The 16758-nt window shown below is 39.6% G+C and overlaps 1 protein-coding gene across 2 annotated transcripts; it reads left to right on the top strand.

The window, feature by feature from the left end:
* The first annotated feature begins 1187 nt into the window (after window positions 1–1187).
* On the top strand, window positions 1188–16524 carry PTGR2 (prostaglandin reductase 2). 2 transcript variants are annotated; one of them, XM_032984729.2, is made up of 11 exons: window positions 1285–1402; window positions 1920–1950; window positions 6651–6719; window positions 8180–8298; window positions 9653–9844; window positions 10778–10948; window positions 11850–12059; window positions 12865–12986; window positions 14197–14284; window positions 15005–15044; window positions 16305–16524. In XM_032984729.2, the coding sequence occupies exons 3-11, from the start codon at window positions 6683–6685 to the stop codon at window positions 16367–16369; spliced, it is 1044 nt and encodes a 347-aa protein (XP_032840620.2). In that variant the 5' UTR covers window positions 1285–1402; window positions 1920–1950; window positions 6651–6682; the 3' UTR covers window positions 16370–16524. The 2 variants fall into 2 exon arrangements, with proteins under 2 accessions (XP_032840619.2, XP_032840620.2); XM_032984728.2 differs by lacking the exon at window positions 1920–1950 and having other exon boundaries at window positions 1188–1402.
* The last annotated feature ends 234 nt before the right edge of the window (window positions 16525–16758 follow it).

The raw sequence follows: 16758 nt of genomic DNA, 5'->3' as shown, positions 1-16758 counted from the left end.
ATGCATACCTTTTCCCTACTTTTCTTTCAATTATTACTAGCCATTGAGATATACTACTTCTAAATTAACAGGGCGCTCTCCATTAATACACTTCATAATGTTTTCCTGTTTGCTCATATAATGACATGTAATATTGGTTTCTTAAATAATTATTTCTGTAATAGTTATGCTGCTCTGTTCTTGCACAAGTATGAGGCAAGTCAGCATTCATTTTAATGCAGGCCTTCTACATAAAAGATATGCCCATTTGAAACTACAGGGACAACTTCAACCCTTAAGACTCACTTTCAGTGCATGACAGGTAAGAAGTTGACCTGTCATTAGATCAACTGATACAAGTTTGAAAAAAATTATGGTGGTATAAATCTCACTATGAAAATACTTCCCGCTCCCCCCCCCCCCCCCCCCCCCGAAAATCCCAGTTCCAGTGATGTTATTTCAACTCATGTGAAATGCAAAGTTTTGTAGATTATGGTGGCATAAAGACAGATCATTCCCTTTAGATCTATATTAAAGGGCTACAAGTAAAGCTACAATAGAAAAGCTTTATACTGCCTTTATGAGAGGCAGAGTACTAAGTCATCCGGATCATTAGTCTGGAAGAGTTTTTCTAGTCTTAAGCGGTCACTTTGAGCTCCGCAGTAATTTCCACCGACTCAGTGGCCACTTCACAGACCTGTTTGCCTTTCCAGCACGGTGAGTCACCACAATGTAGGGCAAGTATGAAGAGTAACCCAGTCAGTCAGGACCTGAGCCTCATCCCGGGAGAGCTCTGGCTCTTCAGTTATTCACCCTACTACAGCCTCTTCTTTAAGTAAAGATGCCTCTTCATCTATATTTGAGCATAGCGTTAGTATGTATATAGTAAATACAACATTATATTGTACATAAGAGTGACTTGACTGGAATTTTTTAGAAAGAGCTATAATACAGCTCTATATCGTACCAGCAAACAAGCCTTCATCCACCAGAACGCATAAGAAGTATCTCTCAATGTTGCCCTCTCTCTCAAATCAAAAACCCCTCACGAGCCGTCAGCGCCTTTTCCCGGCACCTCAGGAGATAAACCGCCAACACCTCACCCACACAGGCAGCCGGGCGCCATGGCAGCACACACCCCCACAGCCCCTGCGGGGAAATGGCGGGAAAGGGGGCGGGTAAAACGGGACACGCGGGACACCTCCCACCGACGGGCGGTCGCTGCCGAGCTACAGCCCCACGCACACAGCCACAGGCCGGGCTCTGGCTCCGGCACTGCCGCTTTAAGGGGTGACACCTCACCTCCCCCGGGGTTTCCCTGTTTAAAGCCCCCGCGCAGGCGCGTGGAGGGCCCGGGTTTGCCGCTGCCGCCCGTTTGCCCTCGTACCGGCCTGTGCCGCGAGCACTTGAGGCGCGGCTCAAGGTGAGCGGGACCGGCGCGCGGTCGGCGCGGGCTCGGCCTTTTCACCGTCCCCGCGCGGCCTCAGGGGACGGGACGGGACGGGACGCGCCCGCCGTCCCCGCCGAGATGAGCGTGCCCTGGTGCCGGGTAGAAAAGCGGGAGGGCCTGCAGCCTCGTCCTGGCTGGGCGGGGGGAGCTTGGCAGCGCCCTCCGCGCCGGGCCCGAGGGGGCAGGGCACGGCACCTGACCTCCTCCCCGGGAGTCGTGTCCTTGGGGATTAGGGCGCTGGGTCGTCGGGGACTCGGGTTTGACGGTTGGAAGGGACTACTGGAATCGCCTGAGCTGTGGAACAGGGGCGTGCATGTAGCTTTATTGAGCCCCCCCTCAAACTTTGGTCCGGGGTGAGTGGAGGAATCCTTTCCTCTGGGATTCCTCTGCAGCACCCGTGTCAGGGCTGCTGTGTAGCACGTAAATGTGAAGACCCATCGTTGCTTCTGACCTCTCTTGGTTTCTCTCTCTGACGTTATTCCACCTGCAGCTTCTGAAACTGGAATTGAACCACCTGCAAGGTAGTCTCCAGTGGCTCGTCCGCCTTTGGCAGCAGTGATTTCTAGCTTGTTGTCCTGGGTCACACCTAGGAAAGTGGATACTTGGTGCACTCTGGGCTTGCTCTAGTGTGTAATCCTGCATCCTGCGTCACAGGTTTCTTGGGGAAAACATCAGGTGTTTCTTCTGCTGAATTGATGCTCCTTCCTTTCTGGCAGCAATCTGCATTTTTGTGCTCATTCCTGACTTGAAATTCTGCTAAGAAAAAATAGGTCTTGTGTGTTGGTATTTTAAAAAAATTTTCAGCAACTCCTATACAATGCAACTGTTTATTAAAGAAAAAATAAATAAAAAATGCTGAGGAGGTGGTACCTGAAAGCTTTCAGCTTTAGACACCTAGATCTGAAAAAGTTTATACAATCCTATTGTGTGTAGATATGAGTGTGTATATTTACTGGAACTTTTGCTCTGTATGTCAGTCAAATTTGATGAAAAGCTCAAAGATCATAGACTTTTGGGAATATAAAAAAAGTCAAAAAAGATGGCTGGATCAAGATTCTACTACTGTTGTTATTCTTCCTTTTTTACCTCTTTCTTTCTTAAGGAAAAGATTGCAGCCTGCCCTCAACCCTTGTAGTGTGGCAGAGAATCCATGGGGGGAAAACACTATGGGAGGAACTAAACACCAGAGAATTTGGTGATGAGACATGCTACATTAGAAAATCTGGATTTATTAGTTTAGTTCATGAAAGTACTTACCTTTTTATGGCATGTGGTTTTCTCCATTCATAACAGTCAATATTGATTCTGGCTTATACTTTTTGAAAACTTGAGTTTGCAATTAATTAACGTTGTTCAAATCTAGAGGTCCTTAGGGGAGTGGTAGAGACTTTGGTGCCTAATCCATCACATTCACTTTTCCATTTCCATTCTCCTCACCTTGCCAGTTAGCTACCGTTTTTGTTTTTGTTTTTTTTTTTTTTTCCCCAGCCATTCCCAGTTCAGTTTGCTTGGTTCTGGCTCCTTCATTGTTCCCAGTTTCTCCTGTTCTGTCTCCCCATTGTATTTCTCTCTTCCCTGCTTCACTGGCCTTTAAGTGGCTATTTTTGCCATGTTTCTCTGTTCTCACTGATTTTTAATGCCAGTCCTTCCCATCTTCCTGCATGTTCTTCATTCAGCGTCATTCTTCCTTGAAGTTTCTTTCTTTGAATTTCCTCTGAGAATCCTTGTTCCAGCTTTTTGACACCACAGTTTCAGAAGACTTCCAGTCTTACTTGTCCTCCATTTAGACTGACTGCATTCTCCCTCCATGCTGCTTGGGCTGGATACATGAGGGATAAACTACCTGCTCTTCTTTTTTTTTCACTAGGCTGCACCTGGCATATGGGCTTTAACAACTTGGATGCAGGTGAATTGTTTTGACAAAAGTATATGTAACTGAAAACAGTGTCTTTGGGCTGTCTCAGAAGCAAGTTCTAGGAACCAAGACCCAGGACAAACTGGAGCATTTTAGTGCTGAGGAATTTATTTAACCTTTTTAAAAGGAGTTGTCATGTGTCTCTCTGCGAAAACGGGAAAAGTAAGTGGAGAAAGGGATAATAATAGAACTGGGCTAAAACATACTTGGGACTCCCCTGAAGGTACTGCTGTTGTGCTTCTTGATGCTCCTGTTGTACTCAGAGAGCAGGTCAGGTGATCTTGGCATAGAGTGATGATGTTAAAACTTCCAATTAATTTTTACTGTTTGATTTATAGAGTAAAACCAACTCAGATTATTTTTGTTCGGAAAAGCTAAAAAATAGTAATGTGTATTTGCTTCCTGTTGGTCTTTAAAAAAAAAGAAGTGTCAAAGACATTTTTCACACTGGCATTATGCACGTTTTGAAAAGGTTTATGTATATGGTACAAATCCCCATTATTTAAAAAAATCTGTTCTCTTTCTCCAAAAGCTTTCCTTAGTTTACTGTGCTGAAGGGTGTTGCCTCTACTTTTTCAATCATTTCCATATTGTTTATAATGTGAGATTCTTACTACGTTATGATATTAGTGTGAACCTTTGCTTGTGTAATGGTGTTCTGACTTCCACTGCAGAGTAAGTGCAGTCATATTTAGAAGTAAATGTCCCTCCCCAGTGTTGTATTTTACTGTGACAGCTGTCATAGGATGAGTGACAGTTCTGTTGCCCACCTTGCTTTTTGTCCACCCACTCACAGTACCTGGAAGATCTTCAAATTGAATTAGTACACAGGCTTCTCAACCAAAAGCTGTGAAAATGACCTGGGAAATCAACAGAATTTTTCTTCCCTCAGAATGTCAGGCATTCAAAGAAGTAATCTAAACCTGGATTGTATGCTCTTTCCACTCTTGTCTTTCAATGCCACTCTGTATTGCTTTTTCTTTCTTTTAATATGTTAATATCTTCGGCTTTTTTTTTTTTTTTTAAAGCAGTCATTTTTTTTTTTTCCTTGTGCTGTCATAAAAAGCAGATATTTCAGGTATGTGTTAGGCAAAATAAAAATGCTTTTCATCATCTCTTTTCTTGTTCAGACTGGGTTTTTGTGTTTACGTAATACAGGTATTTAGTTTCAGGATAACAAAAATTGAGTCAGCAGTTCTGACAGTGGGCCTTTCTGTGAGGCCTGAGCCGTACAGCTGTTTGCCTGCTCTCTATGGTTTATAAACCGTGAATCAAACCCTTAATGCCATGGATAGATTTGAACTGAATATGAATAGTATATAGAGGAATGATTTGCCCAGATTTTATGTGAGCTGTCAGGTTGCTGTTGGTTTATATTGACTGCATTCTTAACTCATTATTTCTGCACAGAGCAGTTTCAGTAGAGGCTATAAACTTTAGCCAAGTTCTGTACGTGCAAATGGTTTACTGGAGTACAGTTGTCCTTTCAAATTGCGCTGGGCACTTCTGACACTTTCTAAAATACTCATTGAATTAGCACAAATTCTGAGATGTTAAGATAATTGCTCTAGGGATAACAACTGTATTGCTTCAATGTAATTTTGTTAGGCAGATGTTATCAGGAGGAATTTGAAATTTTGTTCTGAAAAATATTTTATAAAAGAAGTACAACGTGATGTGCCCATGATCACGCAGGAAGTCTACAGCTACATACGATACTGAACCCAAGATCAGCCAAAGTGTATCTTAAGCCATCCTTCCTGTTAGGGTTTTACATGAGTGTATTTATTCCAGAGATTGTATCAGCTGTTGGGGTATAAAAATGGATTTTTATTTCTCTTTAACTGTTAACTCCTGTATTTTCAGTGCTTATTTTTTTGTTTTTTAAACAGTAACTAGTAACTTCATCAAAACGTGTGGGTCTTTTTCTTTTGTTGTAGGCTGATATTCTGCCTTGTTCTGTCCGAAGAACTGTGCAGGTCTCTTATTTTTCACTGATGTGATGCTGTAAAGACAGATTTGAGATTATTTTTTGTAGTTTTTTTTTTTTTTGTAGCACCCTTTGGTGTTGAAATACTGAAAAGAAACTAACTCTTGAATAATTTTTGCCTAATAAGTGGCTTTTCAAGTGCAAGTACAACCAAATGTTAAACATTTATCTGGTTTATGAACGAGACACTTTTGGTTTGAGTCAGTTGTGGGTTTTAGTGGAGAGGGAAAGGCCAGGAATATGCCCATTTCCTCCTGATAATGTTTTTATTTTATTTTTCAGCGCTCCAGGCTGTAGTTGTTGATGGTCTGTGAGTGCTGTAATGTAAGCACTGTAACAGTACAGACAGAAGGTTCTGTATTTTGCAGTGTTCAAAGAATAAAGATGTGGGATAAGTGATGATGATGTATTCTTTCTAGGCTCATCTGTTTTGCTTCACTCCAATTTGCTGTTCTTGTCAGCAAAATAAATGTTGTAACAAAGACATCGGCTATCCTGCTTCATTTTTTAATGTCCTTGGTTCTTGCAGAGGTTGGTTATTTATGGCACTCAACTGAGAATAGTAGTAGGAACATTTTTATTTTGTATTGGCTCTGAAAGCATAGAAGATCATGATTTTTCTCCTGTTCAATCAGGTTCATTTCCTGTTAATCACTTCGGCATCTCATGGTTGCAAGAACACAAATATACAGTCCTCTTTTAAACTGTTGAAATTCAAGGCGAAATTTTATCAGTAAAATAGATGAAATAGTGATCTAATTCTTTCTCACCTATAGGCCAGACAGTTTCTTAGGAGCAAATGCACTGCTGCTCGAAAGACTTGCTATTTCATGTGAAACATCTTGCACAACAATGTCTTTTTATCATATACCTGCATACTGTTATTATTGGCATGTGTGCATGACTTCTACTGAGTTGCACCTGACTTATATGTGCAAAGCTGCCTCTGTCTCTTAGGTGGCAACAGCTTGTTCTCAGTCAGCACAGGAAAGCAAACCAAACACATCTCCTACAACCTCATAGGGGGTGGTGATGATTTAACAAGGAGTGTGGTACATTATAATTTTCAGTCTTTCCAGAAGGTGCTACTGTGACGTATAAAATCATGGCTTTAACAAGATAAACAAGGAAACTCTTTATTCACAAGTTTGTTTATTTTTCATTTGAGGTTGTTTTATATGATTCTTGCACATGGATGCTGAAGTTGGTGAGGCCCATATTTCCTCCCCAGTTTCCAGATTACTTAGTACTTTGCCTCATATTATTTTCCAAAAAAATTAATGTTTCAGTGCTTCAAACAATGTTTTCCTTTGTAGAAATCCAGAGCGAAATTGCTGCAAAAGCAGGGATGATTGTACAGAGAGTGGTGCTGAATTCACGCCCTGGTATGTATTTCTCTCCAATAAAGGAACAATGTGTTTGTTATGGTTGCTTAATGCTGCAAAATGGTGAGTTAGAAACAGACACTAACCTAAGATACTGACATTTATATATCTTAATATTGCATGCAGCAGTAAATAAAGTTTATTGTGAAGTGTATTTACTTAGTCTGTATATACAGATTTCTAAATTGGGTGAGAAAAAAAGGGTTAATGCATAATCTATGAGAAAACCCTAAGTGTAGGGACTCAAAGTGAAGAAAGATTAGCAATTATTGACTTTTAGTTCTGACATTTGTTCTTTTTGCATTTAAGAGATGACTAAAATATTTTGTTATTGTTCATTTTTGTTTCCTTTTAGTAAATATTGAACTTTTTTTTCTTCCCATGTTTCAAAGTGTTTGATATTTAAATTTACACTCTTGAGGATTTGTTTGCTCCCTTGCTTACACATTTGCCTTGTTACAGATGTCAGCACAATATTTTGAATAGTGAGTTTATACATTCTGTTGTAGAAGACCCACATGTATGCATTAAGTTTTTTGGGGAGTATTGTATGCTGTTCAATGCCAAAATAGTCCTAAGAAGTAAGAACTACTGTGTGACCTGCAAATAAGTCTTTCCTAGTGCAAATCAAATGTTACAGCAGTAGCCTGCTGTAGTCACCCAGTCAGTCTGACTTAAAACATTCATGGGTATCTGGCGCTCTTCTTTTAGCGCCGATGGTTCCAGTTGTCAGTCTGGTTGATCTGCTGCACGTGGTACCAACCTGAGGATGAAGCCTCCAGTTCTGGGGTCTCTGCATACATTTCATAAGTGTTTCTGGGAAGCTTTAATTTAAGGAGGTCTGTCAGCCGCTGTGAAGGGATGCTTTTGCAGCACATGGGTGTGCAGTGGCAACGGTCTGTATTCCCCCAAACTCACTGAGTCAAAAGAGACTGAAAGGTGAGAGTTTAAAACTTACCTGGTTAAAATTTATGGTCATTTGCTACTGGCAATATAGTGCATGAGGGTTTTGTTATATGAGAGAAGTCTCAATGCATGTCTTTGCTTTGAAAGCTAGGAGCTTTTCAGCACACAGGGTATATAGAACCATTTTCTGAGAATGGGAACAGGCCCCACTCCCTTTGTTTTTGTGTTGTTTTTTTTTTTTTTCTTCATTTGCCCTAATTGTTCATAAAAATTGTGTGGCAAACAGCATGGAAACTGTTAGTGCAAGTGCCTAGTACTGACCCAGGTAAGCATGAGCGGACAGATCAGTGGGTCTTCAGTTTGGATGGTGGCAGTGCACCCATTTAAATCATAGCCCATGACACAAAATCCAACAGTTGGTCAGCGGTTTCATACCTGAATAAAAATACAGCCTAACTTACTCTAAAAAGGCCTACATTAAAGAAAGGCCTTCCTGTGTTGGTTAAGGGAAGGTCTATATTAATTTATTTGTTTGATTTTAAAATAAATTCTAGGTAAGAATGGAGTGCCAGTGGCTGAAAATTTCCGACTGGAAGAGAGTACAATAGCAGATACAATCCAAACGGGACAAGTGCGTGTTAGAACCCTTTATCTCTCTGTGGACCCTTACATGGTAGGTAATGGACTTAGGGCTAAGCCAGAATTTGTTTTTTAAAATATCTTTAACTCTGTACCTGTCATGATGTTTAACACCAAAGTTACCAATTACAGGACAAATGTATCTCTAGTATAATTTAGTAATTCTGTTCATTCTGATGGAGTTACATTGGGAAGGAACTTGACACTAATGTGCCTGTGATGTATATAGGAATATGATTTTATAGGACCAGGAAGAGAGAAGAGACTGTGAGCCCTGGTATACCATTACAAATTTGTTTGTATCAGCCTTTTCTGAACTTTGCCTTTTTTATATACATTTTAAAACTTTTTGTTGCCATTGAAGAGGAAGTATTTTTCAATAGAGGTCACTATGGGTAGAGGAGAAAGAATATTTCGTGACGTAGCATGACAGGGATATGATCAGGCAAAACAATTCTAGACAGAACACGTAAATGATTCAAGTTAAATGTTATTCAGCAATTACCTATTCTGTTTACAAATGAAAGTCAGATTTTCTCCTTAGGTGTGGGTGATGGCAGGAAAAAATGTGTCGATCCTTTGCAAACAATGGAAACAGAGAGGATTAGTGAATGAACCCATAACCAGCACTTGTACCTATTTCTGCTTAAATAGGTACAAGTAGATTCTGTAGAAATCACATGCTTGGGAGAGTTGTGGGTTGAAATAGAGGTGAAGGTAGGGGGAGAACCAAATAGACCCAGGCTGCTGGTATGTAAAAGTTTGCTGTAAAGAGAATTCTGATTGTTTGTTCCCTGCATAGATGGAGATAGTAGAAGAGAAGCAATTTCAGGAAAGTAGGTTTAGCTTGGGAATTGAGGAAGAGTTTAAGAATCCTGAAATACTAACTCAAGCTACAGGGGGAGATAAAAAGAAAATACTTCAGATTTCATGATGTTTCATTAAATGGATCTCTGTTTGGGATGGTCTATGTATATTTGACTGTTCTCCAGTGCACACGCGTGGACTAAATCAATTGTGGGTGTTTTTTTCAATCCTTCATTTCTGTGATTCATCCAGTTAAGGAATGGCATTTATATGATTCTCATCAGACCCAAACCAGTCATCCTTGGTTGCATGGCTGACTTTGAGACAGTGTCTACAGAACGTGTTGGCTCTGGTAACGCTGCTGGAAGAAATAAGAGTGGTCTTCCTCCCTTGGTACTGAGCAAACGAGAGAAGAAAGAGGGATCTAAGAAAAGATGATGAATATTTGGGGCTTATTGAGAGATTTCTGAGTAGCCCTTTGTGTCTGAAGTTTTAAATGTGTATCATCCCCAGGTTCATTTGAACTCCTAAACAAACCACGCGGTTCCACCAGAGCCTCTCATTAAAGCCTTGTCTTTCAGCGCTGCCGAATGAATGAGGATACCGGCTCGGATTACCTCCTGCCCTGGCAGCTCTCTGAAGTTGCTGATGGTGGGGGAATTGGTGTTGTGGAGGAGAGCAAGCATGATAACCTTGCTAAAGGAGACTTTGTGATTTCCTTCAGTTGGCCCTGGCAGACAGTGGCAATTCTAGATGGAAGCTTGCTACAAAAGGTAATGTAAATGCAAAGCCCAGGTTGTCACTAATTTATTTTCCTAAATTTTTTTTTTTTTAAATAGTGGCTAATGATACTCTTTCTTAGTCAAAACCAAGCCAATGTTAACGGAGCAACCAGTTCTCAGAAGGCAGATCGACTCACAGGTAGCAAAAATCTGTATCAGTTTCTCTCTTTTCTTAACAAAGAAAAATGTAAATGCTTCTGTTGGTTACCAGACATGCCAGTATTATTTCAATTGTTGGATTTTTAATAAATTTCTCTGAAGCTGCTTCTGTTAATTAATTCTGTTAATTTTTCTAATTCTAGCAGAACTCCTGATCCATGAGAGTGTAGTCATAAGACATAAAAGGCTCTAGATATATTTAATTCCATTTATTTTACTAACATGTTAGTGAAAGCTTTTACTTGAGATTCTACATCCACAGAAGAAGGGCTATTTGATATGAAGTTGAAAGTAGAGCGGTAACGGTGCATTGTGTTGATCATCCTTGTGTAACAGAAAATTATTGTAGTTTATGAATGTATACTTTCCAGTAAACTCCTTCCTTTAGGACGTTTTGCCAGCAATCTGCAGTCATAATATTTGATAAAACAGTGCTATTTTATCCCTTATGCTACCATAGGGATTGTTCACCATTGCTGGAAACTTATCTCCCAACTGCTTTTTGACACTTCCATAATTTAAGTTTTTGTGAATGACTTTGTTTAAAAACTTTTTCTGAAACTATGGAAATACATGCTTTGTTTACTTTTGTATAAACTTGTTACTAGGGTAGAGCTAGCTTACAGATAGCTTGTCCCTACCAGTGTTGTACCTTGCCTGGTAAATATCCTGAGTTAGTCTTCTACCCTCAGACAATTAAACAGCAAACAGCAAAACGTCTTTTGTAAAAAGAAATGAACACCACCACGTGTTTCTGTTTTGTAGCTTGTTCCACAGCTTGTAAATGGACGCCTTTCCTACTTTCTTGGTGCAGCTGGCATCACAGGACTGACGGCCCTGTTGGGTATACAGGAGAAAGGGCACGTGGCTGTGGGTGCAAATCAGACAATGGTGGTGAGCGGAGCAGCTGGTGCCTGTGGCTCTTTGGCCGGCCAGGTAGGGAGGCTTAAAACATACAAGCATATTCTGTTACCAAGTTTGTCTTTTGAAACATGCTGATTAGTAAATGTACGGGTAAAATCATTGTAGACGTGAGTGGATATATAACTCCATGGAAAGGGCCAGTTTCACAGATTTGGCTCACACTCTCCCTGAGGAAGACTTCTGTGTGAAACTTCAGTTTGATGAAACTGGGATAGGAGAAAATGGCCCAAGGTGATTACTTGTCACTAGCATAAAGTAGATGGTGTTAAGTACACGTTTACTATATATATACATATATATATATGTATAGTAGTCTGCCAGTTGAACACAGACTTTGAGTTCACTGGCAACTTTGCCTTCTTTGTGTTGTGTTCCATGACATCCTTTCTGGTTTTAGATTTACTGTCCTTTTATCCTCCTCAGCTTTGCAGAGCCTGTTACAGTGTGCTTGTGTGTGTGTGCATATCTACAGACACAGATACATATACAAACACAACAGATATTAAGCAACCTTAAGACTGATAAAGAGGAGCTATGAAGAAACAATGCATAAGCAAAACTATGAAGAATGTATTTAAATCAATTATTGTCCTATCTTTTTAGCCTTTTATTAGCTGTGTTACAGTACTTGGCAGATGGTGTTTTTATACTGTATTTCGCTCCCCAGTACTGCTGGTTGTTAGTGACTCCACAGACTAAACCTCCTGCAGTCAGGGAGTTTGGAAAGATGGCAGAATAGTGTAACATGAGATGGGAGCGTGTGCTGACCTTTGCCTGGGGTTTCATGGGATAGGGGATAACTAACATCCCCAAGGCCCCCTTTTCCCACTGGTACTTTTATGCAGATGAAGGATCTAACTTCTGCTTATCGTTTGGAGTTTTTTGTGTTTCTTTTTTAATTGTGCGCCTGCAGATTGGCCGTCTGGAGGGCTGCTCTAGAGTGGTGGGGATCGCTGGCACAGATGAGAAGTGCTCCATATTGGTCCAAGAAATGGGGTTTGATGCTGCTATCAATTACAAGAAGGAGAATGTGGCAGAGCAGCTACGTGAACTCTGCCCAGGCGGTGTGGATGTTTACTTTGACAATGTTGGTGGAGACATCAGTGATACAGTTATACGTCAGGTGATTATACCGGCTGTCGGGCATAATTGTAGCCATTCGCCAATGTCTGTGTACCCAGATTTGAATTAATCCGTACCAGAGACCAGCCTGCAATACAGCAGGGCAGGCTTTCCACTTCACTGATCTAAGCCAGGTGCCGATCCTGGTATTGAGGAGAAATCAGGTGTTTGAAAAATCAGTGTCTGTCATTTGGACCAGCCTGGCAGTACAGTAGAAACACAATCTCTGCTTCTTGTCCCTCGCCTCTTGGGCCAGACTTGGTAATGCTTTAAAAACCTTGTCTGTCAATACAGTAATCTTGTGTTTTGTCAGCTTGGCTTTTCTGGCTTCACAAAAGACCAGTTGTGCTGGGCCTCCATAATGACTCTTGACCAGCCCCCTTCAATGTTAATGTGAAACTACTGTCTCATGGCAGGGGGATTTTGGTGTCAATGCCAGCTTTGGGAGCTCTAAAACACAGATGTATCCAACAGCTGTTTCAAACTTGTCTCATTACCCTTCTCCTCCTGACAAAAAGTGCAGAGTAAGATAAGAATTTCTTATACTCCTGTATTGAATGCCTTTTTAGATTACACATAGGCTGTATAGCATTTATTTTTCCACTGTTGCCCTACATTTATCTATTTGAATGTTGTCATAGGTTGAATGGGACTGTCTGCAATTCTCCCGCTCTTTTCTAGGAAATACAGCTCTAAATAAGCATACCCATGTGAAAATTTTACAATATAATCTATTGCATCTCTGGAAAATTTAGTTTCTGAGACCAAGGAATGTGATTTTTCTCACTCTGTTCTGTCCCAAACAGATGAATCAGAACAGCCATATCATCCTGTGTGGACAGATTTCTCAGTATAATAAAGATGTGCCTTATCCTCCTCCACTGCCTCCTGACATAGAAAAAATACAGAAAGAAAGGAATATCACAAGGTACATTTCTCCTCCAGAACTTATGACCAGGTTCCAAGTAGATTGCGCACGTGATGTGATTCTGATGTTCAGAAGATAGTCTGTAGGCATGTGTAATTGGAACAGAACGTTGCCATACTAAAAAAGGAAACTACAATCACAACGTCAGTAAATCCTCTTACATTTGTCTCTCAGGATAAAAAATGGGAAAGGATGTTGTTACATGTTAACATAATTGTCTGTTATTATGCATTGTTTGTGGTTGCTTGATTTAGTTCTGGAGTCTCTGTCAGATTCTTCGGTACGGGGGAAGGTGTTGCCATGGTTCTGTTCAGATGTTTTGCAGAGTGTCTTCTCTCCAAGTGTAGTAGTTCAGGCAGACACGAAATCAAATATTTTTAAAGTAAGGGTGCAGCTGATGCAGTGAACGTATTGAAATTACATTTTTAGTATTTGGGGTTTTATTAGATAGTGGGACTGTAGGTGTGACATATACAGGTAAAGCATTGGGTTTTGTTATGGGAATTGCTGAATATCCTGTCAGGATTCAGGTGGAGTGAAGGCAGAGCTTAGGAGCAAAGTTTCATTAAGTTTTTCATTCATTGCATTGCAGAAAGCTGGGGAGACTTCTGATTTCTGTGCAAATGGATTGACCTCTTCTAATTAAAATTCTTCTTTTGTCCCTGTTACTGTTGTCTGCACTTTCAAAAAATGGATAAAAATACTATAATACACCATGCATACTAGGATGCAGTGGAGAATTTAGTCAGTATGTTGCTACAAGTAATTATAATTTTTGATGATCATTTCAGTTTCTCTTGATTGCTATAGACAGCTCTGACAAAGATATGCAAAATTTTGGGGAGCTTTAAAGCTGCCATCTAGCAGTAGGTCCATTAATTATTCTCCCTACCACAAAAAAAAAAAGTAAAAAGGAATAGAAATTTGCTCACAATTTATGGACACTTAGTTATTCTGGTAATACTACTTGATTTTTATTACTCTTCTCTCTGATACTTGAACAGAATTGCTTGTCTAAAACTGTTACTGCCAAGCTCCTGCTGCAGGGAGCTGTCTCAATGAGCTGGCAAAGTTCTGAACTTTGTCGCATTGTAATTGGTACTTATAACCCTTCAGTTTCAATAATGCTGTTTCCTGAAAAGATTTGTAAACGTTTCAAAATACGCTTCCCAGTGTTTCTGAAATCAAGGCTCCTTCTTTTCTTTGACAGGGAAAGATTCTTAGTGTTGAACTATATGGACAAACAGGAAGCCAGTGTATTACAACTCTGTCAGTGGATCCAAGAGGGTAAACTGAAGGTCAGAACTTTTACATTTCATCTATGGCCTTTGATGCTATTTCCTTAGACCGTGGTCTGACTACAAGAAGTCCAGTTTCTTTGTTCCTGGCTCTCTTACCATGCCTCAGAACTGAACAGATTTGCTTAAGAATCTGTAAGTATAATTGAAAGCTTATTAGGAAGCACTGCTGAAGATGGTGTGACCGTAGTATGACTGAGTTTTCTAATTACATGCTGCTGATGGCTGTATTTTTTTTTCAGCACAGAGTGCAAGTACTTTTTTACTTAAGGGATCAGACCTTAAAAAAACATATACTTTCAAATACCTGATTAGTTAGTGTCCTGAATGCTTTTGGGGCGCTTGTCTGAAGTTTTGTTTCAAGCTTTATAATCACCATTTATTATTTTCTAGTGGGTAGATGCTTTAGCCATCTCTTCCCTGTGAGGTCTGTTTAAATTAGTTTTTGATTCTTCAGATGATCGGTACGTTTTCCTGGGAAAATCCTGAGATGTGAAATTTTGGCAGGGATAGGGATGTTCCAGTTATGATTGAAGAATTAAATCACCTACATGTTTACCAGAAGGTATTCACTCCTCTCTTGATGAAAGAATCTGGCCCAAACAGAGCACTGTCCATTGTAGTAAGAGAATTATTTAGATGTTGGTAGTTTCTGTGACAGTTTCTAAGAAATGTTAATCTTGTTTGAAGAAAGTTAAAAGGACTTGTTTGCATTGACAGGTCAGAGAGACCATGGTAAAAGGCTTGGAAAATATTGGTGGTAAGATTTTTACACCATTTTCTAATAATAATAATCTGATTAAACACAGTGACAGTAGAGGTTAACTACCTCCTTTGTTTCATTTGCCAGTTCAGATTTTTGTATTATCTAAAACATGATTTCTGTGTTATAATAAAATACAATTTTATCACAAGGTATTAAAATGTCCTGTGAGAAGATTATTTTACGTTAAAAAATAACTGAATATAAATTTTTATAATTTTTGTTTGTTTGTTTTACTACTGGGGGGGAATTAATTGTTAAACTGCTACCCTAGCAGCTTAGTCATTCTGATCTTACAGATTTAAAGTGCTGAAGTGCTGCTCATTTCTTAGAAGTTGGGTATAAGCAAATGGTATTTTGGAAACCTTCAACTTACACTTAAAAAAATCCAGTATCTAACAGTGCTTGTTATTGGATTTGCTAACAAAAAACACATTCAAAAGTACACACAAGAAAGGGGAAAACATATTAAGAGATTGCTAAACAAAGTAAAAAATAATTTATTTTAAAGGAACAAAATAGCTTGTAGCCTGTTCAAAAATCTGTAAGAAAATATAAAAATGAAGGGGGTCTTGTGACTCCAGTGAGACAAAGCTATAGAGCCAGGTGATTTAAGCTGTGCTGTAAGAATGCTTCCCCTTCAAGTAACAGGGAAGAGCATGGTTTAGTCCGTTTAGTCATTAGTCCCACAAGATTGGAAGCCAGTAGAATTAAGCGATAGCCGAATCTTACATATTTAAATTTCTTCTAGGCATTGCTGCTTAACTGGCGTACATATATGTATTTTGAAGGAATTTGATCAAAATACAGCAGTCCTGTTTCACACTTGGTTTACTCAAAGATTTATTCATTTGTACCAGCTTCTTGCATTTATTGTACTACACAGAGTATTTACAGACCTTTTCCTTTTGCCCACAGCATTTGTGGGCTCTCCAGTCACGCCTTGTCTTTCTGTTCGGTATTTGTCTGGCAAATCACAAAAGCAGCAAATGTAATTGTTAACTTGTATAGGGCCAAGCAGTTGCTTACAAATCAGGTTTTTTAATTATTACATCAAACTGCCCTTAGCAGTTTATTACAGACTAGCTTTTTTAAATTTCTTCTTAATTTAGAACATTATTAAGGATAAATATGCTTAGGTCCAAACTGTTCTCTCTCCTTTCAGGGAGCAATACATTGCTGCTACCTTTTTTCTTTTTCAAAAGTTACTTGGCACATTTTGCTTGGCACTAACTTATTTAATTATTTCTCTTGAAGCCGCTTTCCAGTCCATGATGAATGGAGGCAATATTGGAAAACAGATCGTCTCAGTTTCTAAGTAAAAGTTATTGCTTCGAGAAAAAGAACTGGATTCTATTTCTAATCGTGAGCAGGATTTTACTTATACTAATTGCCATTTTCTTAAATCATTAAGTTGTTCTGTATGTACTGAAATGAAGAGATTCTGGGATGCTAATAAACTAAATGGAACTGGAAACACGGATGCAATCATTTCTACTAGAAATAAGTAATGCGTTCTTTGACATTATTTTGACAGTTGCCAGCTAGCACACCTGCAAATATTTCCTGGGTATGGTTTGAAAATTCCCAGGAACCATTTCCAATAAGAAATTTGTATGCAGCCACCTAGTTTTGGTCATTAGAATTTACTAGTGTAGATGTGCACCGTTCCCATGCTAGTTGGTCTCAGTGCCCAGGAGGTTCTCCAAGA

The sequence above is a fragment of the Tyto alba genome, unplaced genomic scaffold (assembly GCF_018691265.1).
Source record: "Tyto alba isolate M040663 unplaced genomic scaffold, T.alba_DEE_v4.0 Super-Scaffold_18, whole genome shotgun sequence".
In the NCBI taxonomy this organism is placed as follows: domain Eukaryota; kingdom Metazoa; phylum Chordata; class Aves; order Strigiformes; family Tytonidae; genus Tyto; species Tyto alba.
Note: the sequence above shows the minus strand (reverse complement) of the source record. Positions and strands in the feature narration are given on the sequence as shown.